The following is a 26,806-nucleotide window of genomic DNA, read 5'->3' as shown; positions in this document are numbered from 1 at the left end:
CTGCAGAGAGAAGACGGGTGCCCTGGCATGAGGAGATAGAGCAGGACATCCTTGGATAGGCGAAAGTGCTTCAGGGGAACCTGGCTGGCTCAGTCGGAAGAGCATACGACTCTTGATATCTTGGGCCTGTGAGTTCAAGCCCCATGATGGACGTAGAGATTACTCAAAAAAAAAAAAACCCCGGGGGCACCTGGGTGGCTCAGATGGTTAAGCGTCTGCCTTCGGCTCAGGTCATGATCTCAGGGTCCTGGGATCGAGGTCCGCATCGGGCTCCCTGCTCCTTGGGAGCTTGCTTCTCCCTCTGCCTCTCTCTCTCTCTGTCTCTAATGATTAAATAAATAAAATCTTTAAAAAAAAAAAAAAAAAACAAAAAACCAGAGTGCTTCATTCATTCTCAGGTGGTGGCTTGGTAAGGCTGGGGGTATTTGCTACACTATCCTTACAGAACAAAAATCCACTATTCTGGTTGTTGCTGTTGTTTTTTCTTCCCTGATCCATGGAGCTGAGTTAGGCCCAGGGGATCCTCTAGAAAAATGGTTGGCAAAGTGTGGCCAGGGGCGGAGCGATGGGTGGGGTGGTCCTGAGACCCTTTTCTGGGGTTTGTGGGCTATCAAAATTATTTTCATAATAATACTAGAACATCATTTGCCTTTTCACTCTCATTCTCTCATGAGTGTACTATGGAGTTTTCCAGAAGTTATCTCATGTCTGATGATATTATTTCAACAGCTAATTGTGTTTTTGTATGCTTCTATTTTAAAAATTTATCGGGGCGCCTGGGTGGCTCAGTCGTTAAGCGTCTGCCTTCGGCTCAGGTCATGATCCCAGGGTCCTGGGATCGAGTCCCATATCGGGCTCCCTGCTCAGCGGAGAGCCTGCTTCTCCCTCTCCCACTCCCCCTGCTTGTGTTCCCTCTCTCGCTGTCTCTCTCTCTCTGTCAAATAAATAAATAAAATCTTTAAAATAAAAAAAAAAAAAAAAAAAAAAAAAAATTTATCAGTTTTAATTTTTAATGTGTTAAGTATCAGTAGATATCACCTATGTAAACAAAACCTCTTTGGGGTATCTTCAAAAAATTCTAAGGGTGTAAAAGTTTGAGAACCACTACTCTGGAACAGGGGTTGGCAGACTACGGCCCATGGGAATAATCTGATCCGTGGCCTGTTTTTGTACAGCCTGAGAGCTAAGAGTGGTTTTTACTTTTTTCTTTTTTTTAAAGATTGTATTTATTTATTTATTTGTCAGAGAGAGCGTGAGCACGTGCGAGCACACTAGCGGGGGAGCGGCAGGCAGAGGGAGAAGCAGGCTTCCCGCTGAGCAAGGAGCGTGGTGTGGGGCTCCATCCCAGGACCCCGGGATCATGACATGAGCCAAAGGCAGACACTTAACTGACTGAGCCACCCAGGCGTCCCTGGTTTTTACATTTTTAAAGGATTGTTCAAACACACATAAAAGAATATGCAACCGAGACCATATATGGCCTGCAAAGCCTAAAATATTTATTATCTGGCTCTTTACAGAAAAAGCCTTCCAACCCCTGCTGTAGAATAACGAAGTAGGTTAGACAGTAACATATGGTCTATTATGTGCCAGGCGATGTTGTGATCGACACATATGAATTCGGTGCAACCTTGCAACAACTTACTATCTATCTCTGTTTTATGAGGGGGGAACTGAATCACAGAAAGTTTGAGTTGCTAGCCCAAAGTCACACAGTGGCAGAGCTAGGATTTGAACCTCTGACACCAGTGTTCTTGGTCATCACCATCCTGCTGGGCACAGGGTGGCGCCAGCACCTCATCTGCCCAGCTTACACACTTCCCACTCACCCCCTGTGGTCTGGCCCTCAGATGACAACGGTAGAGGCAGTGGAGTCCCCCGAGTCTCTGGCTGCTGTCGCTTACCTGCTGAACCTTGTGCTGAAGCGGTGAGTCCTGCCCCTGGTCTGAACCCGGAGTCTCTTGGGGAGAAGGGAACCGTTAAGTACCAGCTGGCGTTCTTCAACATGAGGCTCCTGGGGTGGCTTGGGATGTTGTACCGAGTGTGAGCGCCGGCGCCTGGGAAGGGGGCGGCCCTGCTCCCGTGAGGCAGTGGCAGAGGACCCCTGGGGGCCTGCAGGTGCGGGGAGGTAGGGAGAGGACTGAGGTGAGCTGGTGAGGGCCCATCTCGTGGGTAGCGGGGAAGGGAGGAGGCGCGGAGCTCAGGTGCCATGGAGAGCGCGCTGGAGTGGTGTCCAGAACGGTGGGCTCCTGTCCTGACTCCTGCTCGCTTGCCGAGGGACTGGGCCAGCACTGCCTCCCTCTGTCCAGCCTCTGCCTTCAGACCGGCGCTGGGCCTGCTCCAACTGCGCTAGGAGGCCCCCTGGGGTCCTGACCGTGTCTCTTCTCCCCGCACAGCGTGCCCAGCCCTGTGCTCATTAAGAAGTTTTCTGATACCTCCAAAGCCTTCATGGACATCATGTCAGCCCAGACCAGCAGCGGCTCCACCTCTGCCCTCCGATGGGTTAGTGTCTCGGTCTGTTCCCCTCCGCCGTCTTCCAGAGCCCCGCAGATTTGGCTGGAGCTTGGATACTCCCCGGGAGGGGTATAGGCACTATGTGGACCTCAGATGGATCCCCGTGCGATTTTCTGGAATTGGTGAGAACCTGGGCTCTTTTCCCACCTGGCTGAAGCAGGTGAAGCTGAGAGACTCTGACTTTGTCTTCAAGGTCCTCTCCTGCCTGGCCACCCTTCTGCGGAAGCAGGACCTGGAGGCCTGGAGCTACCCCGTGACCCTACAGGTGTACCATGGGCTGCTGAGCTTCACGGTGCACCCGAAGCCCAAGGTGAGGCTGCTGGGCCCCCAGAATATGGGGGGGGGCAGCCGTTCTAATAAGTGGGCTAGGGCTGGTCTGTCTGAGTAGGGGGAGTAGGAGAGGTTGCCCTGAGGCCTGGGCTCTTGCCCCGAGGTTTACTTTTTGCCTCTGACACCTTCTTTGCTTAGTCCTAGAAGGTGAGAGGCAGCTCCTCATCCTACAGAAGGGGTGTTCACTGTCAGGCCCTCCTGAGTCCCTGCTGCCTCATTGGTCAGTGACAAGTTTAGCTACAGTGGCAGGAAGGGGCAGAGTGGGGCTTTGGAGTCGCATGGACCTCAGTTGGATACTGCATTCACCGCTCGTGCTGTGAGCTTGGGCAGGTTACTTAAGCTCTCCAGGCCTCGGTTTCCTAGCGGCAGAGTAGGGCTGGTAATACCAACCTCGCTGCAAGGGTGTGGGGTGACTCCAGCGTCCCTCACAGGCTGGCGCTGTTCCCGGCTGAGAGCAGGCACGCAGCGAATGGTGGCCAGCCACCCCATTTCCTCCTAGAATGTAGGGCAGAGAGCGCGTAATAGCCGCAGTAGCAACAGTCCACGGTCATTCAGGGTGCTCAGCGCACTTCCCCAGGTAGGGTCATGCCTCCCTCCCTGTGTATTCACGAGGCCTGTCCCGCACTTTCCTCAGGTCTCTGCTGCAATGTCACTTCACTGGAGTGACACTTGCCTGACCACTGTGTAAAAAGTAACAACCCTTGCTGTCTTGTCTGCAAAGTACTTTTACCTTCCGGTGTACGTGTGTGTGTTTTCTGCCTGCCAAGAAGAGTGTGAGTTGTTTGCTCTGGTCGCTGCCAGACTGCCAGCCCCAAGGACAGTGCCTGGCTTGGTCACACTTGATATCTTTACCCCTGGAGTAAAGAGGAGGACACTGCAGCTCAGAGATGAAGTGGTTGGCTTGCTCGAGGCCATTCGGGGAGTTAGCGGGAGAGCAGGGGTCGGAGCTGAGCTTTGTCTTACTGCGCATCTCAGGAGTCTGCACACGGGCAGGCCTGGGTCCAGCTTCGGCCGTGGAGGAGGCATGCCGTCGGTGCGGCTGGGCGTATGCTGACCTGGGCCCGGCCCCCCTCTCCTTGCCCCTCAGATCCGGAAGGCTGCCCAGCATGGAGTATGCTCGGTCCTCAAGGGCAGTGAGTTCATGTTTGGTGAAAAAGCCCCTGCCCATCATCCTGCTGCCATTTCCACTGCCAAGTTCTGCATCCAGGAGATTGAGAAGTCTGGAGGTGGGGAACCAGGTCGTCGGCAGGGTGGGTGGGGGCCGAGGCCAGCCTGGGATGGGGCTCAGTGCAGAGGGTGGGCTGGAGGCTCAGCTATGTCGTGTCTGCCAGGCTCCAAGGAGGCCACCACCACACTGCACATGCTGACGCTGCTGAAGGACCTGCTGCCCTGCTTCCCGGAAGGCCTGGTGAAGAGCTGCAGCGAGACTCTCCTCAGGGTCATGACCTTGAGCCACGTGGTGAGCTCAGCCTGGGAGCCAGAGGAGCGTGCCGGGGTCGGGGGCTGAACTTCAGACCCCAGGCCCATGGTGCTGATGCTTGGGAACTTGCTGGTCAGGCCAGAAGCAGGGCCTGGGGTCTCCCCATCCCAACCCTGCTCTTGCCTACGACCAAGGACGCCAGCCATTCTTGGTGTCGGATAGACCAGGCTGTCTTCAGGGTCCCGGTCCTTTTGGGAGCTGGCCTCAGGGATCAGGTCGAGGCACCAGCCCTCTCCCTGCTTGAGTTATGTTTCAGCTGCAGGCATGGGTCTGTTTTCCTTCTTTCTTGCTTGCTTTTCTTGCCTTTTTTCCCTTCTTTCGCTTATTTACTAACTAATTGGTACAGCGGCTTTAATACCTAAAACGATCCTCCCTCCATTTCTGTCATGCTAGCATAATTCTGTTAATCTTTGTATATCCTCTTGTAGTATTTCTGTATGTGTGTATTTTAAAGTGTCTATTATGTAAGTAACATGATCATCGTTTAGAAGGAAAAGCCCATTCAGAACAATTTGCTGTGTATCCTTTCAGACATTTTTTTAGATAAACATAGATAAAAACCTGTGAAAATACAGCCATAATTATAGCCTGCCCACCACTTACAGCCTGCTTTTATAGCCCATTCCGTTAAAAATGTTTTGCTCATGTTCCTCTGTTATCTTTGTTTAAATCATTTAAAAATTTTTCAGTAGCTGCCAAGCCTTCGTAAAGTAACAGTCCTCTGAGTGTCTGGGTGTGGGGGACATGCTTGAGGTCAGGGGCCTGGGTCTCTCCCCAGCCCACTGGCTGGAGTCGGAGGTTGAGGAGCCCGGGGCAGCCATGGGCTTTGTGGTCCCCCACTAAGCCTACGTGTCCTCTCCAGTTGGTGACAGCCTGTGCCATGCAGGCCTTCCACAGCCTCTTCCACGCCAAGCCCAGCCTGGGTACCCTGTCAGCGGAGCTCAACGCCCAGATCATCACGGTGAGGCCTGAAGGTGGAAGGGTATGGTGGTGGAGGGGTATGGGGGTGCTAGGGTGCAGGGGGCCTGTTACTTGTCTACAGAGTGAGCTTCAGTGGGCTTACTGGACTGGCCCAGTGGAGGAGGCTAGTAGTCAAGCAGACAGGAAGCAGGCAGCTAGGAGACTGGCCACCAAAACCACATCAGTGTCCACAGGAGATGGGGCCTCCAACTCTTCACTTAGTTAACTTAATACACTATTTCAGCATGGTCTCATGCTATAACCTATACCTTGAGCAGAGGCTCTCAAATTTAGGGATCCCTGGATGGATTTGGGGAAGGGGACATAAACATCCCCCAAATCATTTGCAGAACGTGCGTATGTGTGCCCATGTACATTTTTCCCGAGAAAGGCTCTGTGGCTTTTGTGAGATCCAAAGGGTTGTGTGACCCAAGTTTTACTCAACTGCTTCTAGAGACTCTGACCCCATAGGAGCAGAATTGGGAGGGTTTCATGGAACAGGGAAAGATAGGACCTGGGAAGAGCAAGGGGCCTGGGAGTTCCTGGGCCACGTGTGCAGGTCTGTCACTGGGACATGCTGGTGTTCGGGGAGGGGATGGGGTCATTGTCATTACGCCACAGAAGATGCACTCGCTCAGTCCCCTGCTTATTCCCTGTCCCACCTCTAGGCCTTATATGATTATGTTCCCAGCGAGAATGACTTACAACCCCTGCTGGCCTGGCTTAAGGTCATGGAGAAAGCCCACATCAACCTGGTCCGGTAGGTGTGGTGGAGAGTTGTCCTAGGGCCTCCAGCAGGCCACCTGCTCTGCGGTGCAGATGGGAGGGACGCGAGCCGAAAGCTGGAGACGGATGGCGGTGTCTCCTTGTCAAGTGTGCTGTAGACCAGCTCTGGTTCCGAGGCACAGGGCAGGATAGTGTGGCCTGTGTCAGCCACGGCTGGTGCTTTCCCGCCAGAGCAGTTAACCAGCAAGCTCTAAGGAGAGCAGGTGGGCTAAGTGCACCACGCTGGGACCCTGGGGGTAGGGTCTGGGTTCTCTCCTGAGTCTTGTCACCCCCTGACTGATTCCTGTGCGGTTGGTTTCCTTCTCAGACAATCTTATGCACTTTCTGTGGCTTCACCCCTCTCCCCACCTGGGTTAACAGTCCCCTCCTCTGGGGTTCACAGTCCTGCAAGCCCAGTGTCTGCTCTGTGTCTGTCAGAACACTCACATGTGAGCTTGGCCACTTCATAGTAGCCACTTGATGATTCCACTTTTCCAGAATAAGGCTGAGAAGAAAATAAGTGTATCAGTTGGTGACTTGCGTTTTGCCTGGAGTGAGGGTCTCTAAGGGTCTCTAAGGGCCCTGGGGCCCACCACACTGTGTCAGCCCTCCCCTCTGCTGAAGGGCTCCTGTCGGCCTGCTCATTCAGGCCTCGTGCCGAGTGCTTTCCATCAATGTTCATGTCATTCATCATAGCCACCCCGGGAGGAAGGTTCTAGCCTTTTTCGTGAGCCAGAAACGGAAGTACTGTGCGGTAGCTAGTCTTGCCACTGCTAAGGAGCAAAGCAGGTCTCCAGCCCACGTCTGCTGGGCCCACATCCTTTTTTTTTTTTTTTTTTTTTAAGATTTTATTTATTTATTTGACAGAGACAGAGCGAGAGAGGGAACACAAGCAGGGGGAGTGGGAGAGGGAGAAGCAGGCTTCCCGCCAAGCAGGGAGCCCGACGTGGGGCTCGATCCCAGGACCCTGGGATCATGACCTGAGCCAAAGACAGACGCCTAATGACTGAGCCACCCAGGCGCCCCTGGGCCCACATCCTTGATCTGCACTATCCATCTTTTACCTGGAGGTGCCAGAAAATGGCAAAATAACCTTATTCTACTTTTCAGGATTCTTTTTTTTTTTTTTAAGATTTTATTTATTAGAGAGAGAGAGCGCACGGGGGAGGGGCAGAGGGAGAGGGAGAGAAGCAGACTCTCCACTGAGCAGGGGTTCGATCCCAGGACCCTGGGATCATGACCTGAGCCAAGGTCAGACACTCAATTGACTGAGCCACCCAGGCACCCCCTCCACATCTCAGGATTAATCCTACCAGCAAGCCTCCCACAATTGTGCCATGATATATGTCCCAGGCTGTTTGTTGTAATGCTATAGGTAACAGCAAAAAAACCTAGAAACCAAACACAACCTAAATGTGTCCGAGGAGAGGACTGGTCAATATACAGTGAGATATTATGCAGCCATTTAGAAGTTACAGAAGTAGAGAGGTACATGCTGACACAGAAAGACCCCCAAAACGTATTGAGAACGGCATGGATGGTGTGACTCTGTGTGCTCTGGAGCGAGACTACCAGTGTGAATCCTGACTCCTCCCTCCCATTTGCGACATGGCCTTGGGCAAGTTACTTGACATTTCTGTGCCTCAGGTTCCTCACTTATAATAAATGGGAATGGTCCTAGGACTTAATCTCGGTTGTCACAAGGTTTAAATGAACGAATGTATATCAGATCAGTGCTTGGCATATGAAAAGTGTTACATAGACGTTAGCATACGTTACTTTCTACGTTTATACATGTGTAACACCTTCTGGAAGAGTATTTGAAAAACTTAACCTTGATTTCCTCCGGAAAGTGCATCTGAAGGTCAGTCTGGGAGAAAGGTGTGATAAAGAAAGCATACTCTTTATTTTATATTCTGAAGACCTACTTGAATTTTTTACCACGTGTGGCTATTAACTTGAATGACAGCACTTTTTAAAATTGCCCATTAGAAGGGCCCTGTAGAACCCTGCAGATCAGTGACTGTCACTGGACCTGGACCACATGGGTCCCTGAGGCCCAGGACCAGGCCCCACAGAAGCCTTTTGTCTTCACAGACTGCAGCGGGACCTGGGGCTGGGTCACCTCCCTCGATTTTTTGGAGCCGCGACCACCTGCCTCCTCTCCTCTCACTCGCAGGTGGTAACAGCTGCCACTCAGAGCCTTCAGGTACCCCAGCCCCAGCCCCAGCTTTAGGGGGGAAGCAGAGAGTGCAGAGGGTTCTACTGGCTGCCCTGTCTCTCCTGGAGCTCACCCCAGACCTCCAGCTGCATCCTGGGGAGGAGGTTCTTGGGATGAGGATAGGCTTCCTAGAAGTGTCCAAAAGCAGTCACTTTTGCTAGAAGGGCTGAGTAGTGTTGGGAGGCTGCTTTAGGCCCAGACAGCTGTGGCCTCTTTTTTGTAGGAGCTCCTGAAGGAATGTGTCGCTCCCCACATGGCCAGCATTGGCTCCGTGACCTCTTCAGCCTCCGGCCCTGCCCAGTATATCTCCAAGATGTTCAGGTGAGAACAGAGCATCCGCCTTAGGAGGGAATAAGGTGTACCTTCTAGGAAGTTCCTTGTAATGACAGGTGTTCCACTTGTCACTTACTGTGGGCATGTGCGCAGTGCCAGAGCAGCTGCTGTTGATTCGAGCACTGGCCACATTCCAGGTGCATTCGTGTGGTGCTCATGAGTATGGATTCCGAGCCGGTCATCTGGGGCAGGTTCCCCCATGTCTTCCATGTCAAATACCGTGGGGTCCTCATCAGTTGAAGGTTACTGATGGACGTGAGGATTGAATGAGGGAGCGTGTGTAAAGTTCTCAGAACTGTATCTGGCACGGAGTTAAGCACTCAGTGAATAAAAACTGCTAGTAGTCTTTGTGGTTCTAGGAGATATGTACTGACCCCCACTTTGCAGATGGGCAGGTTGAGGTCACCCCACTAGGAAGTGGCAGCCTGACAGCAGAGCCCGCTCTTGTTCACGTGCTGTGCTGCTCTCCACACCTGCAAGAGGAGCCGTCCACATGGCAGACATGGCCACTGACCCGTCCTCGCCCTCCCTGCAGCCAGTGAGGAGCTCAGAGCACCACAGACACTGCAGTGGTCCCGGGAAAGGAGCTAGCATGCTTGGTGTCTCCTCTGGGCATGTGTGCTCAGCTCCAAGGTGTGGTGCTTTGGGTACTGCTCCTTGTGAGGAAATGGACCTGTTGCCTGTGGATACATCTGTGGTGAAGTTTCAGGAAAACTCAGAAATAGAGCCACCTCTAGCTCACGCATTTCCCCGCATTGACTTCTATTGGCCAGTCTTGCCTCACATTTCCAGGAGGCTGGGAGATAGAGCCAGCCTGGTGCCCCTCTCCCCACTCGGCCCAGACCACCTGCTCTACCTGGGCATCCCATCCTGGGTCGGACTGGGAAAGCATGAGACAGTGACCGAGCATGGGCTTTGGGGGCCCAGTATGGCCACTAGCAGAGTGACCCTGGCAGGTTATTTCGTCTCCCTGAGCCTCAGTTAAGATGGAGGAAACAACGTACCTCACAGAGTTCTCCTTAAGCAGTAGGATTACATCAGTGAAACTCAGCACAGGGGTTACATCATAAATGCTAGTTCTCCCCCTTGGCCTTTCCTGGGGCTCCACACATACTGGCCAGCTGGTGGTCTGTAGCTCATGGTGCCAGCCGCTGACTTCCTGATGGGGGCCCAGGTGAGCGTGAACTTGGCCCTGACTGTCTGTTCCCATGGCAGGGCAGTGGAGGAAGGCCTGACGTACAAATTCCACGCAGCATGGAGCTCCGTGTTGCAGCTGCTGTGTGTCTTCTTCCAGGTCTGTGGGAGGCAGGCCCATCCTGTGATGAAGAAGGTGAGCTGGGGAGCTGCTGGGGCCAAGGCAGGAGGTGGTGATTGGGCTGCTGGACTGTGGGCTCCCAGAGTGGTCACCTGTCTGTTACTTCTGCATTTTACCCCACGTTATACCCCTGATGGCTCCCACAGCAGGTGCCCAGCACTGTGTCTCCAGGAAGGTGTCTGAGCTGACATGGGAGAAACAGAAAGGGGTGGGACCTCCCCTGGCCCCTCAGCCAGTAACTGCTCACTAGTCCTGGCTGGAGTGGATGGCTTTGAATAGGGAACCAGTGTGACTCTCCCTTACCCCTACCCCCTATCTTTTGTTTTTAATTCTCTGAATTTCCTGTAACAAGGGATTATGGTGTTTTAAGCAGTCTTAGGTCCCAGAGAGATTACTATAGCCCAGAGTAAACCATTTAAGGATCAGGGATCCCCTTGGGATCCTCCCCAGCTAGGGAGGCAGGGCCCAGACCCCTCATCAGCAGCTCCCAGGCTCATGGGACCTTCGCTGACTTCCACCATTGCTGGTTGGAAGAAAGGAGCCACCCTGGGATGGCAAGGGCTTCCTCAAGAAACCTGGCCCCTAGTAGGTTAGATTGATGAACTTGGCTTCCTACAAGTGAGGCCCTGGGGGGCTGGGGGGCTGGGGGGCTGTAGTGGGCCAGAGGGCACAGCTCTGTCTTGAGGGGCATCCACTCCTCAGCGTCTGCTAATTTGCTAATTGTCACACGTGGCTGTGTCTTTTCCCTTTGCCAGAGTCCCATTTTTCAAGACAAACTAGAAATCTATGTTTGTATGTGAAATCTGATTTTTACATGTTACTAATAAATACAGAATTTTTTAAATTCTTGGGGGCATTGGAGAGAGGTGAGACTTCTCAGTAGGTTAAATTTGGTTATCGGGGGGTGCCTGGGTGGCTCAGTCGTTAGGCATCTGCCTTCGGCTCAGGTCGTGGTCCCAGGGTCCTGGGATCGGGCCCCTCATCGGGCTCCCTGCTTGGCGGGGAGCCTGCTTCTCCCTCTCCCACTCTCCCTGCTTGTGTTCCCTCTCTCGCTGTGTCTCTCTCTGTCAAATAAATAAATAAAATATTTAAAAAAAAATTTGGTTACTGGTTTGTGATCTCTGACCTAGAGCTTAACGTGGGCCCGTGCTCCTGACCTCATCTTCTTCGAGAATTTGGCCCAGACTCAGCTCTGGGTGCCTGCTCTGTGAGCATGCCTTGATGTATTGTCTCGTGTCTTTTTGCTCCAGTGCCTCCAGTCCCTGTGTGACCTGCGCCTGTCCCCCCATTTCCCTCACACGGCAGCTCTGGATCAGGCTGTGGGGGCTGCAGTGGCCAGCATGGGACCCGAGGTGGTTTTAGAGGCTGTGCCTTTGGAAATTGATGGCTCTGAGTAAGTGCGATTCTGGCTGGCTTCCTTAAGAGCCCCAGGGCAGTCAGCCAGCTTGTTCTCCTGCAGCAGGGCGTTCACTCTTTGGGGTGCAGTCTGTGTGTGTCGCGTGGAGGTCAGCGGGAAAGGCCCCAGCAGGGCTTGAGCAGCAGGCCGTGTGCTGCTGGGCATGCTGCCCGCTCACCGGGCCTCGCCTGCCTCTCCCAGGGAGAATCTGGATTTCCCACGGAGCTGGCTGCTGCCTGTCATCCGGGACCACGTCCGGGAAGCGCGACTTGGTTTCTTCACCACCTATTTCTTACCCCTGGCTACCACCCTGAAGAGCAAAGGTATGGGCCCCGCCTTAATCCTGAAGCTTTGGCTGGAAGGGGTCAGGAAGGGCTCCTAGGACATTGGGCCCTGTCCCTCTGCCAGGCAGGTGGCCGGCCAGGGCTTGAAGGCCTTCCTCAGGGGGGCTGTCCCTCCCTTTGCTTAGAGGCACGGCCAGGCATCTCCCCTTTGCAGAACCCTGCCCTGTGGCAGGCCAACAGTGGCCTCCTCTCCTGCTAAGGAGATAATGAGACAAGTACACAGCGATTTATATATATGCAGAGCTGTTCCTAGTAAAAAATCTGACCCAACCTACGTGTTCCTCAGTAGGGTTCTGGTGAACTTAGTTAATGATAAAGCCCCATTGTGGGCCACGGTGCGGTCTTTGTGAAGAGAGGGAAACCTTACGCGGGAACGGGCATGTTTAGGAGATGGCAAGTTGAATGAATTAGATTCCGATCTCAGCTGAGCCACACCACAGGTGGGTGACTGAGCAAGTTGATTCAACTCCTCTGGGTCTGCTCCTCATCAGTGGACTCAGCGATAATTGCTGTGTGAGTGGTAAATGCAGTAGGTCACATACGTGCACAGCACACAGCCTACCACTTAGAAACCTTACTGTCAAGTAAAACCAGGTTCCGGAACAATGTTTGTATAGTACGGTCCTGTTTCTATTTTTAAAAGTGTGTGTGTGTGTTTAAAGAAACGTAAAGGAGTCAGAGGAGGTCGTGGCTATCCCTGGGGGAGTAAGATTATGAGGGGATATCCACTGCCCATTCTGTGTAGATCTTTTAAATTTTTTTAGAATGAACAAGTATTATGTTTCAATTTGTGGGGAGGGAGGAATCACCCACATTCCTGTCCTCATTATTGGGCTTTTGGTTTTGGTAAAAATGAGGCCTGCTGGCCTGAAGGGTACCCGGGGTCCCACCATGTCCTTGTGTCACACACAGCAATGGATCTGGCGCAGGCGGGCAGGACAGTGGAGTCCAAGATCTACGATACGCTCCAGTGGCAGGTAGGGGATCAGCTGAGGGGGACGTGCGTTGGATGGCGCAGGGGCCTGAGTTGCTGGGCATCACTCTCCTTGACCATCACCCCTCTGCAGATCTGGACCCTCCTGCCTGGGTTCTGCACGAGGCCCACAGACGTGGCCGCCTCCTTCAAAGGGCTGGCGCGGACGCTGGGCACGGCCATCAGTGAGCGTGCAGACCTGAGGGTCACTGTGTGCCAAGCCCTGCGAACCCTCATCACCAAGGGCTGCGAGGCAGGTATGTGTGGGCTCTGGGGCCGGGGGCGAGGAGGGGGACGGTTGTGATGGCCCAGGTCTCCTGGCCTGCTGTGCCTCACTGCCTGAGCCGTAGCTAATGCTTTGCAAGGACCTGGGGCTTCTGCTGGGGACCCCAGGAGTTAGTAAGGACAGTAAGCTGCCCCTTTTCTCTCTTTACCCCCACTGTGCTGACAGCTGCTGGGTGTTGTCCAGTCAGTGTTAAGGGCTTCATCATGTGTGTGGCTCTCGGCTGACCCACAGGACAGAGCTGTGGAGGAGCATAGAGCATGGGGACACCTCTTGTCCCAAAGAAGCCCCAAATCCGTGGGCTCCAGGTCCTGTCCTCCAAAAGGATGCCTCTGGGCTGCAGCCCTAACAGCCTTTGAGGTGGGGTTGACTCCTGCCCTCTTATGCAAACTTTGGTCCTCCTGCCAGAGGCTGACCGTGTGGAGGTGAGCCGTTTTGCCAAGAACTTTCTGCCAATCCTCTTCAACTTATACGGGCAGCCTGTTGGAGCCGGAGACACCCCAGCCCCTCGCCGGGCTGTGCTGGAAACTGTCAAAACCTACCTGACCATTACAGAGCCTCAGGTGAGCTGGTGGGGGGAGGGAGAGCACTGTCGGGTGAGTGACTGTTGGGTTGCGCGTGTCGGCAAGGTCCCCACCTGCCCGGGCTCACTTGGGCTCTGCCACCCCGGGGACAGGGCACCAGATACCAGCAGCAGCTGGGTCGAGGCTTCTAAAGGAGGTTGGGGGGGGGGGTGCAGTTCTGTGACCTGCTCCTGCTCTGTGTTTCTCTCTTCACCAACTCCCTCCTTTTCATCCCCTTGGGGATGCCAGTTGGTGAACAGCTTCCTGGAAAAAGCCAGTGAGAAGGTGCTGGACTCTGCTAGCTCTGACTTCACCAGGTAAAATGCCCTGCTCGAGCTGGGGCAGCCCAGGGAGCCAGAGGGTGTGCCGAACAGAAGCCCTGTGGCTTCTCTCTGGAATTATTTAGGAAAATCTTGAGATAGTGAATGTCCCAGCTCTACGGTGAAGCCTGACGGGCTCCTTCCTGGAGAAGCATTAGCGCCTGCTAGGAAGGACGTGGACCCTGGCGATACACCGCCCAGGCTCAAATCCCAGCTCTACTAGTTACGAGCTGTGTGACCTTGGACAAGTTACTTACCTGCTCCATGCCATCTGTGTCCTCATCTGTGAAATTCTGCACGATAATAGACTTGCAACAGAGTTGTTGTGAGGACCGAAGGCTTGAATGTACATAAAGCCCCTGGAACCACACCTACTTCCTTATGGCGAAATTGGGTACAAGCTGTGATTGTTGTTCACAGGCTCCTTCAGGGCCCCTGGTCCTCCTCACCCCGACTTCTCCCACCTCTGTACCCAGTAGATAGAAAGGCACTGATAATCTGTGCCCTTCTCCAGCCCCCCTAAGCCCATCCTTGGTCTCTTGCCCTGAGCAGATTGTCTGTGTTGGACCTGGTTGTTGCCTTGGCTCCTCACGCAGATGAAGCTGCCATCAGCAAGCTGTACTCCACCATCCGGCCCTACCTCGAGGTGAGCCGTGCAGGCTGGAGTCCCACGTGACCACATCTGGGGGAAAAGGGGACTCCTTGGAAAGGCTTCTTGTCTGGACCATTCGGGCGGACACGGAAGTCCGGGGCGGGGTCAGCTAACCTCAAGAGAGTTGCTCTAGGGGGAGTAACAGAGCTCCTTTGCGATGGCAAGGAGTTAGGCAAAGAAGGGGAGAGGGCAGTGCTCCAGCCAGAAAGGTGAGCGGGCACACAGGCCTTGGTGTGTGCCAGGCACTGCACGTTCACGCTGCTGGATGAACGTCACCTGAAGCCGGTGAGTGGAGTGGAGTGGAGGCTGGGGTGGCCTCTCTCCCTGCAGCATCCCCTGCCCGGCACGGAGTTAACACCACCCCCCCCATCCCACCCCCGTCCATGCTCCGCCGGCCCTCTCAGACCTCTTGAGCTCCAGAGGCAGGTCCTGGTCCCGAATCCCGCCCCCAGTGCTGGTCACAGTTAATGGTGGCTGTTCTGTGACTCTTGTTGGACAGTGGTGGGGGGCGGGTGGATGGATGGATGGGGGGCCCCGGAGTCCCCTTCCTCACCCAACCCTGACCATATGCCCCCTCCCAGAGCAAGGCCCACGGAGTACAGAAGAAGGCCTACCGGGTGCTGGAGGAGGTGTGTGCCAGCCCCCAGGGCCCCGGGGCCCGCTTCGTGCAGAGCCACCTGGATGACCTGAAGACGACCCTGCTGGACTCGTTGCGGAGCACTTCCTCACCTGCCAAGAGGGTGAGGCCTCCAAAGCAGCCACGCTCTGCCTGCAGGAGGATGGGCGACACCAGGGGAGGACCACCCTGGAGACCGGGGACTCGAGGGGCACAGGTGGCATTGAGGGGTCCTAACCGTCATTCCCCCCTGCCCTGCAGCCCCGTTTGAAGTGCCTCATACATATCGTGAAGAAGCTGTCAGCTGAGCATGAGGAGTTCATCACTGCCCTCGTCCCAGAGGTGAGGGGTGTAGGAGGGGGGTGTATGTGTGTTTTGAGGGGTTCCTTGGAGTGTGGCTTCTGAGGACCTGTCAGGATCAGGAGAGAGCAGTATGGGGGTTAGGGGTGACTCAGTTCTCTGCCTGGGAGCGTGGGTGCCCCTCCTGCCCCCTTCTGCCTCAGGCCACCAACCAATCCCATGGTGGCCAGCTCCGGAGCACGTGTTCAAGGGGTTGTCCGGGCAGGTGATCCTGTGTACCAAGGAGGTGTCGGTGGGTGCTCGGAAGAATGCTTTTGCCCTGCTGGTGGAGATGGGCCATGCTTTCCTTCGGTTTGGCCCAAACCAGGAAGGTGAGGTGTGGGTGACACGGGGCTGGGGTAGATGCTCTGCTCACAGGCCTTGGGGAGGCACCCCTCCAAACCACTGGCCAAAGAGAAGAGGTGGGAGGAGCTGCCTGGCTCTGGAGCTGGGCAGGTTGCTCCTCTCTGGCTGGGAGTCCCCTTCCCTGGGGAGCCCAGGGCACAGGGGCAGAGGGGCTCTGGCCTCGGGTGACTATCCTCGTCTTACCCTCCCAGAGGCCCTGCAGCGCTACCTTGTCCTGATCTACCCTGGCCTCGTGGGCGCCGTGACCATGGTCAGCTGCAGCATCCTGGCCCTGACCCACCTCCTGTTTGAGTTTAAAGGTGAATGTTGCATCCTTGAAAGCCTGGGGAGCCCTCAGGGTAGGAAAATGCCAGAAGGTCAGGATAAGGTCATTACCAGAATAGGGTAGCTACCACCTTCCTTCCTCGAGGGAGGAGAAAGAGCCAGAACCAAGCCTGGCTGCCTCTTGTCCCCTCTGCTGCCCATGTCATCTTTCCTGCCCACCTGCAGCTGCCTCGTGGCCCACTGTCAGAGTGGATCAGAGGTCAGGTGCCGTACCCAGATGTTAGTCCTGGTTCTGCCTCTTACCAACCGTGGGACACCTTGAGCAAGTTTATGGACCTCTTAGAACTTCAATTTCTTACCCCTAATATGGGGGAGAAAAACAGGACTTGCTCACAGGTTGGCTGTACTCTATGGGGAGTGACTAGGACCATGCTGGGCACACAGAAGTCCCCCAAATGTTAGTTCCACCTCATGTGACCTGACAGGGATCTTGGGTCTGGATGGGGTCCCGGGTGTCTCTGACAGTGGCCCTCTGGTCCCCCACAGGTCTCATGGGGACCAGCACGGTAGAGCAGCTGCTGGAGAATGTGTGCTTGCTCTTGGCTTCCCGCACCCGTGACGTGGTCAAGTCGGCCCTGGGCTTCATCAAGGTGGTGGGAGTTGTCATGGACGTGGCGCACCTGGCCAAGCACGTGCCGCTGGTGGTAAGTGCCCCCTTTCCCCTCAGTGGGCGGCAGCCTGGCCTCTGGCCTGCTGGCATGGACCCAGTGAGTGCGAGGCCAGCAAGTCCCAAACATGTGTTTAGCTGTGCACTATCTCATGGAACAGGTCATGCAGGAGCCCTGGAAAGGACCAGTAGGGTAACACGTACCCGGTGGGAGTGAGGAGGGTGCGTGGTGCCAGGTCACCTCTTGTGACCCGCCCCCTCCCCCTCCACAGAAGCAAGCGCTCTGCAGGCCAAAGGCCAGTAGGCAGGGCCACCTTTGTTTTACAGATGGAGAAACTGAGGCCAGAGATTTCCCCAGGTCACAGTGCTAGTGAGAGGGGCCCTGGGACCAGAACGCAAAGCTCAGAACTGACCCTCAGGACTCTCCCCCAGCGGGGCCCCTCATCTTGCTTTCCTTTTCCCCACTTGCATGTTGACCTTCTGGGTTCAAGGAAGCTCCTCTGGACAGCCCTGCTGGCTGCAGAAGGGCCCACAGAGCCCCCTCGGGTTGGGTCCCGGCCCCTCAGCTGGGTCTGTCCCGCCCCTACCTCCACTGCCTCAGTGTTTCCCTTCCAGCTGGGCAAGGTCACATCAGACCTCCAGGTCCCTCTTGCCTCTTGTCTTCGTATCGGGCCTTGGGTCAAGGCAAGAAAGGGCAGGTGGGGGTCAAGGTAGCCTGCCCCTACCCTCCCAAGCCGCCTCACTGGGGACCAGGGATGAGAAGGGCTAAAGCAGTGGTCTGTCATGGGGTGCTGAGAATTTATAAAAGCCTTTCAAAGGATCGCTGGGGCCCTGTGCCCCCAGCCCTGTCTGGAGACACTGCAGAGAGTGAGATCTGCCACCCATTCATGGGTCCCAGCCCAGCCCGACGAAGGTGTGAGAATAGTCCAGCCCGAGATGAACGCAGGGTGGTAGGAGGGATGTGTGGAACCCAGAGAAGCCTGGTGGTGTTGGGGCATAGCGTGGGCCATGGCATCAGAGAGACCTGGGCTGACTGCTGCCCCTGGTCATGGAGCAGCCACTTAACTCTCTGTGCCTCAGTTTCCTCGTCTGTAAACTGGGGGTCATGATTGATCTGCCTCATGGGGTTGTTGTAAGGATTCAGTGAGGTAACGCAGGTGAGATGCCAGACACTGTTCAGAAGACTCTGAAGCTGCAATCTCGGAAGGGTAGTCGTGGATTGTCACAGAGGAGGCTTAGGGGGAAGGCAGAGAGCCGCCCAGGTTGTGGAAACACAGTCGGACCAAGGGGTGGGCGAGGAGCAGGGTTGCTGTGGCCCTCGCCCCTTCGCCGTGTGCCTGGTCTGCAGTGCGGTGGGAGGGCAGGCAGGGCGGAGGGCGCCCCTGACCCCTCGCTGCTCTGCCCGGCAGATGGAGGCCATCGGGAAGCTTTCAGACGACATGCGGCGGCACTTCCGCATGAAGCTTCGGAACCTGTTCACCAAGTTCATCCGCAAGTTCGGGTCTGTGCACCCGCCCGAGGGGGGAGGGCCAGGGAGGAGTTGGGGGGGTCCGAGTCCCTCCCCTGTGGCTGAACGCTCCTACTTCCGGAGAGCACTCTGTGGCCAGCATGCCTCAGCAGCCCCTCGTTGCCCCGCAGGTTTGAGCTGGTGAAGGGGCTGCTGCCTGAGGGGTACCACAAAGTCCTGGTAAACATTCGGAAAGCCGAGGCCCGCGCCAAGCGGCACCGTGCTCTGAACCAGGCTGCCATGGGAGAGGATCAGCAGGAGGAGGGAGAGGAGCCTGCCCAGGGCAAAGGCGACAGGTAAGACCCATAGTGGGGTCCTGGGGACCTGGTCTCCCTCAGCCTGCAGCCTGCCCAGGTCATGCTCAGCTGCCCCCGCCTCTCCTGGGAACACTGGGATGTGCCACTTCTCTGTCCTTAGCATCGAGGAGATCTTGGCCGACTCGGAGGAGGAGGAGGAGGAGGAGGAGGAAAGGAGCCAGGCCAAGGAGCGTCGGAGGCTGGCCCGACAGAGGAGCCAGGCGTGGCTGAAGGAGGGTGGCGGGGATGAGCCCCTCAACTTCCTGGACCCTAAGGTGGCCCAGCGAGTCCTAGGTAAGCAAGAAGCGGCTGGCACATGAGTCCAGAAAACAGGCTTGCCTTGGTGCCGAGCTCAGGGGTTAGGGGTGAATTCCACGGAGGCCAGCGGGCACCCCTCGCCACCACACACCCACATCATCGTGCTGCAGGCACCCGTCTTGTTGGTCAGGATGAGGCTATGGGTGGGTTAGGACTGATCGGCCACCTCCTCACTGCCCGACTCTGCCACACCAGCCACACAGCCTGGGCCCGGCCGGGGCAAGAAGAAGGACCATGGCTTCAAGGTGAGCGCCGATGGCCGCCTCATCATCCGGGAGGAGGAGGAGGACGATGCTGCCACGGCCAAGATGGAGGAAGAGGAAGGCACGAAAGGTGGGACCATTGCCCATTCTAGGGACACAAGTCTGGCCTGGGCAGGGTTGTACTCGCTTGTTCATTCATTCCCTCCTTGTTGATTCCCTCATTCATTCAGTGCCCACTTGCTGGGGGAGCGTAGGTAACAGCAGAGACAAGGAGCTTGGAGCTAAGGCGACTTCCTCAAACTTTTTTGACCACGTTAAGAAATCTTTCTATTGCAAACTAGCCATTTATACAGTACACATATAATTCAAACAAAACTTTCAAAATGCCCGACTTCCTCTTAAGTATGCGTGACGCACTTTGTCAGCCTCTGTTCTGTTCTGCTTTCCTTCTCCCATTTTTTTCTTTTCTCTTCCTTTTTTTTTTTTCTGTTTCTTGTTTTGGTTTTGGGTTTTTTGTTGTTGTTGTTGTTGTTTTTTGTTAACGTAAACTTGGCTGAGGCCTGGAAGCTCATTTAGAGGTCGGAAGACCCAGGCTTGGAGCCTGTCCCTTTCCTGACTGCATGGTCCCCTGTTGTCCAGGAGCCACCCTGGTGGGAAGTCTCAGTCCTGTGGAGTCTTTTCCTGCTCCCCCTCCCCCGTGTCATCCGTTGGATCAGAAAGCCTGTCTTCTAACATTTATCTGCCTTCCTTTTTTTTTTTGTTCCCACTGCCATGATCCCTGAGCCCTTGACTCACTGCAGACTCCTAACCAGCGTTCTCATGGCGCCCCCTACACCCGGCTTACCTGCTGCATGACCAGGGACAATCACTAAGCTCTCTGTGCCTTAATTTCCTCACTCCAGAATGGGCCTCATGCCAATACGTACTTGAGATGTTTGTAGATGAAGTGGATAGCCAGAACAGCTGTGTCTGTGTTTGGTGGAAGAGTGACCACACTGGTTCCGGATTCGGTCCCGCTGCTGTCCCCTCTCACTGCTCTCTACGGTCCAGTCTCCTTGCTCCCTTCTTTCCCAGACATCCTTGGTGCTGAGAACACCCCTCGCTTCTCCTTCTGCCTCCCCGCTCTTTAAGATCCAGCCTGAGTGCTTTTATGTGGCCTGTCTGTGGCCCCAGCCTTCTGGCCTCGTCCCCCTGCGCTTCTGGAAAGCCTGGGTACCGCCCAGCAGGGGGCACGTCGTCCCAGGTTGTCTTGTGACATTATTTGCTTGTTGATTGACTTCGCTTGAGTGTGTCTCCCCCTCACCAGCCCATCAATTTCATACTTTTAAACTGATAACTTTTTTAGAAAATTGTGGGAAAGTACACGTAATATAAAACTTACCACGTGAAACCATTTTTGAGCATGCGGTGGACTGGTGCTCAGTACGTTCACGTTGTCTTACAACCAATCTCCACAACCCTTTTCAGCTACAAAACTGACACTCTCTGCCCATTAAACAGCTCCTCCTGGCCCCCACCCCAGCCCGACAGTCACCATTCCAGAATCTCTCTCTAATCATTTGAACTTGAGTCCGAATCTAGGTGCCTCATGTAAGTGGAATGAGGCACTGTCTTTCTGTGTGTGACTGGCGTACTTCTGTCAGTGTGGTGTGTGCAGGGTTCATCCGTGCTGAGCATGTAGCAGAGTTCCCTTTGTCTACGCAAACCCTCGGCTTGTTTTAACTGAGATGTTTGTTTTGTGTTGTTGAGTTGTGGGAGGCCTTCACATAGTCTGCATGTTAACCCTATATCACCTGTATGATTTGAAAACACATTCTTTCCTTCATTCTGTAGAGTGTTTTTTCAGTCTGTTGTGTCCCCTGACACACGGAAGTTCTAAAGTTTTGCGATAGTCCATTTTATCTATTTTTACTTGGGTTGTCTGTGTATTTCCTTGGTTCATACTTCTTTCGCTCATTCCCTCACAGCGCTCAGCACATAGAGGGCAAAAAAAAAAAAAAGGGATTCTCAAGTAGGAGAACGAAGCTGTCCTCCCAGTAAAGCAGAAAACATCTGTGGGGCTGGGGCGTGCCTGACTCCCCAGGAAACCCAGGGCTTTCTTAGGGTCTCAAAACAAGCTGTGTTTATCTCGGAAGTGGGCTAACCACTTCCTTAAGGGGCCATCATCCCTGGGGCCTAGGATGGGAAAGATAAAGGGGCGGTCGGTGTTCAGGGGTCTTGTCTCCCCCAGAAGGACACGGGTTTTCTGGGGCTGGAGTTGCTGGCTCTGTCAGCCTGAAGAGCCAGGAGGAGGAAGGGTGAAATGTGTGTGGGCTTTGGGCAAACAGACGTGCTCCCTGCCTGCTCACAGGCCTTTCTTCCTTTTGGTTCCAGGGGAGGATGAAGAGATGGCTGACCTGATGGAAGACATGGGTGTCAGGAGTGTGAGTACTTCCTTTGATGGGGGGCTCTGCCTTCAGGGCAAAGCCTTGGGCTGACAGCTTCTCGGCCATCTTTCCGTAACTCTCCCCTCCCCGCCACCACGCACATACCCACCTGCCCTGCTTCCCGAGTGCACAGGAGAGCCTTGCAGTGGTGTGGAGGGGGGCAGTCCAGAGGGTGTGGTGTGCGTTACAGGACGCAGTGTAATGGCTGACTGCTCTGTGGGGCGTAGGGGGGGCTCTGATGCACCCGATGCTTCCGTGTGGGCTGAGTTGTCCAGCTGAAGGAAGAAAGGCATAGCCCTTTATCTCTCCACCGAGGACACAGGCTGTGTGAACTGCAAAGTCAGCAGCTAGCCAGTGTGTTCCAAGGGGCAGGTTCCTGCATGGGGCAGAGGCAGCCACCATTGAGAAGTGCAAAGGGCCCCACGCGTCACCTCACCTAATCCTCAGAGGTGACGGAGACTCTTATCCCCATTTCCAGAGGTGGCTTACAGAAAGTAAATAGCCTGCCCAAGGTCACAAGGGTTGTTAGATGCAGAGCAGGGATTTGAACCCTGGCCTTCCAGTCTCCTGAGCCCAAGAATTTAACCCCCTTGGTACCTCCCAGGATGGAGTGCAGCCTCTCACCTACTCCACCTGAACCAGCGAGGGTGATGTGGGCCCAACCCCTCACTGTCCTTCCCAAGCCCAGCAAACAGCACTTCTGGGGGCATTTTGGAGCAGTGTCTTCCCTCTCTGTCCTCTCAGACTGTGGCCAGTCCATCCAGCCTTCCTGGGTGTCCCCCTTGGGACAGGGGGATAGGCAGGGGATACCGTATTAGTAGTGAAGATGCAGTCCTGGGGTCCCATTCTGGCTTCAGCCTGACCTTTCAAACTCAGTTCCTCACCTGTAAATCTTGTAGAATTATTGGGCTGGCTTGAGGAGATTGGACATGTCGAGCGCACGAGTATAGTATCTGGTGGTCTTTTCCTCAGATTACTGCTTTCGTTAATATCATATTCACAGATGCCCTGTCCCTGGCCAAATGTTCATCTTCCCACCAGGGCCCAAGGCGCTACCTTGTTATCAGAGCATTGCACCCATGCAGAATTCCGTTTGGAGACCTGGGTGAAAACCAGACATAAGAGACCAGAGAATTACAGGGTCCGAGGGTAGCTGAGGGTCTGAGAGACCCCTGATGTAGGAGGCCCCCTCTGAACAGGAGCGTGAGCTTAGGTCAAGATGCCCAGACAGGCACTTGGAGCCCTGGGACAGGAGTTCTGTGTGAAGCAGCCAGATGAGATTGCAGTCAGGGCCCGGGCTGGAACCTTGCTTCTGTGCTGTCTAGCTGTGTGATCTTAGACAGTTCTTACCCTCTCTGAGCCTTGGTGTTCTTATCTGTAAGTGGAGGGTGGAGTGCTTGGCAAGGAACCTTTTCTGCTAACACAGGTTGCTTGCTTTTACTGTGAACATTAATGAGGATGATCATATTCCCTTGTTAATGAACTTTGCTCACCACTTTATAGAAGAAACACCAGAAGCTCAAGCATCAGAAGGAGGCTGATGACGAGGAGCTGGAGATGCCCCCTCGGTACCAAGGTGAGGCCTCCACTCTCCTCTCTTGGGACACTGTGTTCCCTATCCCCTGCATTAGACAGGGGAGTGTGCATGGCCCCACTGCAGTCAGTCAGCACTGACAGAGATTGGCCGATATGTCACCCAAGACTGAGCTAGGGGCTGAGAGTGTTGGGGCCTGAGGGTCAGGAGACCTATGCATGGAGCCCCTGAGCCCCATCTCTATCCCACCCACCTAGGCCTTCCATGAGGCTTGTGGCACACCCCTTTTCCTGGGAGGTGTCTGCCTCTCTTGTCCAGCCCTGAGTCAGGCTGGGTTTGGGGAGACCACCTTAGCCTGTATGGAAGGTGGCAGCTGGGAGGGTCAATATTGGGCCTGCCCAGGGGGTTCCCCTACACATTTGTCTCTGGTCCCCTAAGCTGTTCCTTTCCCCAGAGCAGCTGCTAGAGATACCAATGTGGCTGCCCAGGGCCAGGGGAGGCCTCTTACTCACCTCTGCCTCCTTCCCCTGAGGGCAGCCCCTGGCCTCGAGTCCCCGGAGCAGAGCCCCTGCTGTGGGTCTGGAGGGACAGGGGCTTCTGTAGAAAGTCCCCAACCCCAGGAGCAGGTGTGTCCTCAGAGCCTTACAGCATCCTAACCCAGCTAGAGAGCCTCATGGCTTCTCCCTCTGTGGCCTCACTACCCAGTTCACCTCTGCTCTGAGGGGGTGTGGTGCGGAACCAGACAGTGTGGAGGAGGGTCAGGACTGCTTGCTCTCAGCTGTGAGGCTGACTTGGCCCAGTCCTGCTGCCTCTCTGAGCTTCTAGCTTCTCACCTGTGAAAGAAAAAGTGGGGTTCATCCAGATCATCTTAGAGAGTCCTCCTGAGTCATCGTTGTAGGATTCCACCCATGAGTGTGTTAAAATCCAGACTGGACATGACAAGTGACTTGGAAAGCACCGGGGATTCTGTACCCGCAGTTCTCAAGTCTGTACAATGGGACAAGAGCTGCCTTTCTCTCTCAGTGTTGGTGTGAAGCTCGAATGAGCTGAAGCCTAAAGTACCTCGTTTTACAGATGCGGTTAAAAGCTCCAGAAATTCAGAGACTTGCTGAGGTTACAGCCAGTCGTGGTTCAACAGGGAGTTGAATCTGGGTCTGTCTGACTTCAAAGCCTGTGTTCTTTCTCCTAAAACAAACAGAGCAGATTTAGCTTTGGAGACTGGGGGGTGGCTTATGTTAGTGGAGAAGGTGTATGTTCTCAGAGGTCACTTGTAGGTCTCTGCAGCTTCAGGTCAGCCTGAGGAGCCCACTGGTCTAAACCATCAAGCCACCGGACAGTCCCTTCTCGAGGAAGGTCTTTGTCCTTGCTTGGTAGGGGACAGAGCTGTTCGCTAGCCTTGATTTGTCTGCTCCCCGGCAGCTCTGCAGAGAGAAGGTACCCATTGCCTTCTCCTGGGAGGAAGCTGCCCTGGCTTTGCCTGATTCATGGCCTCTGTGTTCCCCCTCTAGCCGGAGGCTCTGGCATCCACCGCCCTGTGGCCAAGAAGGCTACGCCTGGGGCCGAATACAAGGCCAAGGTAAGAGCTGTGAGTAGAGACAGAACCTCTGGGAAAGGACGAGGGCAGCTGTGCCCATCCCCCTTCTGGAGAGGCACACTTGTGGGCCAGACTCAGGCCATAGCGAGGGGCCCACTGAGGACTTGTGAGCATCTGACATCCATGCCTTTGTTGGGTGGCATTGCAGGGCTACAGGAGCCCGTTGGTGCCACCAAGGCACAGAGTGAAGGGGAGGACATGGGTCCTGTTAAGTCAAGAGCAGGGAGGAGGTGCAACCCTACACTTCTGGCTGATTCTGTGTCTTTGGCGGAGCAGAAAGCAAAGGGTGACGTGAAGAAGAAAGGTCGGCTCGACCCCTATGCCTACATCCCCCTCAACAGAACCAAGCTCAACCGCAGGTACGTGCGGGGTCGCGCAGGCTTGGGCTGGGATGGTGGGCGCGGGGCCGGGGAGCTCCGTGCTCCAAAGAGGGGAGGGCCTCAACTTAATGGCTCAAGTGTTTCCCGGTTTTTTAATTTTTACTTTTTAACATGCACCTTCACATCCTTGGTACACACAAGTGTTGTTGACTTGAACTGCTCTTTCAAGCAGGGGAGCGCTGGTCTACCCAGATCACGTGCTGCCCACTGCCAGGCAGCACCCTTTCCCCCCCATTCCTCCTAATGCTGGGGGGGCCATCTTTCAACATTATGGCGAGGGGGACTGCTTGTCTTCAGGGAGACATGACCTTTCTGTTCCTTTCCCTGCAGGAAGAAGGTGAAGCTGCAGGGACAGTTCAAAGGCCTGGTGAGAGCTGCCCAGCGGGGATCCCAGGTGGGACACAAACTCCGCAGAAAGGATCGTCGGCCCTGAAGCCCCAGGGCCCCAGAGCTGCTCTGTGATCCAGTCTAAGGTCCCTCTGCAGCTCCCAAGCTGCTTTGACATCAGTTGCAGATGCTCGAGGTTCTGGCACAGCGTGGACTCAGAATGACTTGTTGGACAGGGCTTGGCTTCCAGAGAGGCACCCAGGATTTTGGAAGCTCCAAACTGGAATCACCCTTCAGAGATGTCCCTAGGGCCTAGAGATGGGAATGTGGCCTCGCTGCCTCCAAGCAGGCCAGTGAGGCTGCTGCGCTTTCTGCCCAGATGGCCATGTGCACCAGAGCAGTTTCCATTTCTTCCAGCCGCCTGTAGCTATGTGACACTTAGCCTGGCTGTGATCTGGGCGTGTAAGATTTGCTGTGACCAGATGTAGAATAAACATGCACACCATGCACTATCCCTAGAAACACTGTGTTTTATCACCTGCCCCTCCAGGGCCAAGAACCGTGTCCAGCTATTGGCAACGGTAGCTTGACCGCTTCTTGGCGAGTCCCGGCACCCGGTCCAAGGCCCTGCAGGCAGCCCTGGGTCGGGCCTTAGAACTTGCCCAGGGACACCCACCTGTGTCAGGAGGTCTCCCTGGCTTCACGTGACAGCCCCAGTCAGAAGGCGACATTCGGAGGTGCAGGAGGGGCAGCGAGTGCTCTGGGGCCGGTCTGTAGAGTGGCTGAGAGTTGCTTAGAGCTGCGGCGCTGGCTGCCCCAGGCTGCCCCGCGCACAGCTTTCTCCCAGCAGCTTTGTTCGCTGATTCACTGAGGTGTTTACTGAGCCCCTCGGAGCGCTGAGTGCAGCTGGATCACCCGCCTCCCTGATCATCATGTCCTGTTTTTCTTGGGCAGGTAGGCAAGTTGTGCAAAGAGCAGCGTGATTCTCACTGTCCAGCTTTGTTGGTCTGGAGCCAAGGGAATAGTGCTGACCTCCCATTGCCCCTGGGGTCATTTTATCGGCCAGGGGACCCCTGTGTGTGCTTTCCCAATGGGCATCAAGAAGCAAGGAACCCCGGGGCTATTCCCAGCAGGAGGAATTGTCCCCTGGCATTTGATCCATATCTTTACTCATCTCAAATTCTCCCCGTTTTAAGATAAGACACCTCCCCCACACACACACACACATTCACTAGTTTCCTTTCTGGTTTCACGCCCTTGGCTCTGATAATGCTCCCAGGAGGCCCTGTGCACAGTTCTGTTCATCCTCCAAGGGAGCTCCAGTCTTGATTTGATCCATCCACCCCTAAATGAGGGCATTTCCTCCTAGTGATTTGGGGGCTAGGAAGTGGAGAGGAACCACACTTCACACAGCGGTGGCGCTCTTTCCATGCCTTGTTCACGGAAAGTCTGGGCTTGGAGAGGAAGGAAGGTGGTCACAAGAGGCGGCTAGTAGAGATTTGCAGAGGTGGTCTAACCGG

General features: G+C 55.0%; 1 protein-coding gene across 1 annotated transcript in view; it reads left to right on the top strand.

Annotated features, from left to right (window-relative positions):
* RRP12 (ribosomal RNA processing 12 homolog) overlaps nucleotides 1–26,097 on the top strand; it is a 29,176-nt gene extending 3,079 nt beyond the window's left edge. Inside the window, exons 4-34 of the mRNA XM_032432510.1 lie at nucleotides 1,851–1,927; nucleotides 2,397–2,502; nucleotides 2,708–2,824; nucleotides 3,932–4,070; nucleotides 4,176–4,303; nucleotides 5,187–5,285; nucleotides 5,953–6,044; nucleotides 8,147–8,258; nucleotides 8,494–8,591; nucleotides 9,819–9,933; nucleotides 11,169–11,311; nucleotides 11,516–11,637; nucleotides 12,571–12,635; nucleotides 12,726–12,888; nucleotides 13,323–13,477; nucleotides 13,727–13,794; nucleotides 14,350–14,443; nucleotides 15,031–15,189; nucleotides 15,327–15,407; nucleotides 15,631–15,736; nucleotides 15,962–16,069; nucleotides 16,581–16,738; nucleotides 18,111–18,202; nucleotides 18,340–18,504; nucleotides 18,626–18,798; nucleotides 19,018–19,155; nucleotides 21,399–21,448; nucleotides 22,955–23,027; nucleotides 24,494–24,561; nucleotides 24,856–24,938; nucleotides 25,290–26,097. Of these exons, the coding sequence (XP_032288401.1) occupies nucleotides 1,851–1,927; nucleotides 2,397–2,502; nucleotides 2,708–2,824; nucleotides 3,932–4,070; nucleotides 4,176–4,303; nucleotides 5,187–5,285; nucleotides 5,953–6,044; nucleotides 8,147–8,258; nucleotides 8,494–8,591; nucleotides 9,819–9,933; nucleotides 11,169–11,311; nucleotides 11,516–11,637; nucleotides 12,571–12,635; nucleotides 12,726–12,888; nucleotides 13,323–13,477; nucleotides 13,727–13,794; nucleotides 14,350–14,443; nucleotides 15,031–15,189; nucleotides 15,327–15,407; nucleotides 15,631–15,736; nucleotides 15,962–16,069; nucleotides 16,581–16,738; nucleotides 18,111–18,202; nucleotides 18,340–18,504; nucleotides 18,626–18,798; nucleotides 19,018–19,155; nucleotides 21,399–21,448; nucleotides 22,955–23,027; nucleotides 24,494–24,561; nucleotides 24,856–24,938; nucleotides 25,290–25,392 (3,450 nt within the window). The 3' untranslated portion in view covers nucleotides 25,393–26,097. The remainder of the gene's footprint in view (nucleotides 1–1,850; nucleotides 1,928–2,396; nucleotides 2,503–2,707; nucleotides 2,825–3,931; nucleotides 4,071–4,175; nucleotides 4,304–5,186; nucleotides 5,286–5,952; nucleotides 6,045–8,146; nucleotides 8,259–8,493; nucleotides 8,592–9,818; nucleotides 9,934–11,168; nucleotides 11,312–11,515; nucleotides 11,638–12,570; nucleotides 12,636–12,725; nucleotides 12,889–13,322; nucleotides 13,478–13,726; nucleotides 13,795–14,349; nucleotides 14,444–15,030; nucleotides 15,190–15,326; nucleotides 15,408–15,630; nucleotides 15,737–15,961; nucleotides 16,070–16,580; nucleotides 16,739–18,110; nucleotides 18,203–18,339; nucleotides 18,505–18,625; nucleotides 18,799–19,017; nucleotides 19,156–21,398; nucleotides 21,449–22,954; nucleotides 23,028–24,493; nucleotides 24,562–24,855; nucleotides 24,939–25,289) is intronic.
* Nucleotides 26,098–26,806: the final 709 nt, after the last annotated feature.

This window comes from Phoca vitulina, unplaced genomic scaffold, assembly GCF_004348235.1.
Source record: "Phoca vitulina isolate PV1807 unplaced genomic scaffold, GSC_HSeal_1.0 scaffold48, whole genome shotgun sequence".
Classification (NCBI taxonomy): Eukaryota; Metazoa; Chordata; class Mammalia; order Carnivora; family Phocidae; genus Phoca; species Phoca vitulina.
Note: the sequence above shows the minus strand (reverse complement) of the source record. Positions and strands in the feature narration are given on the sequence as shown.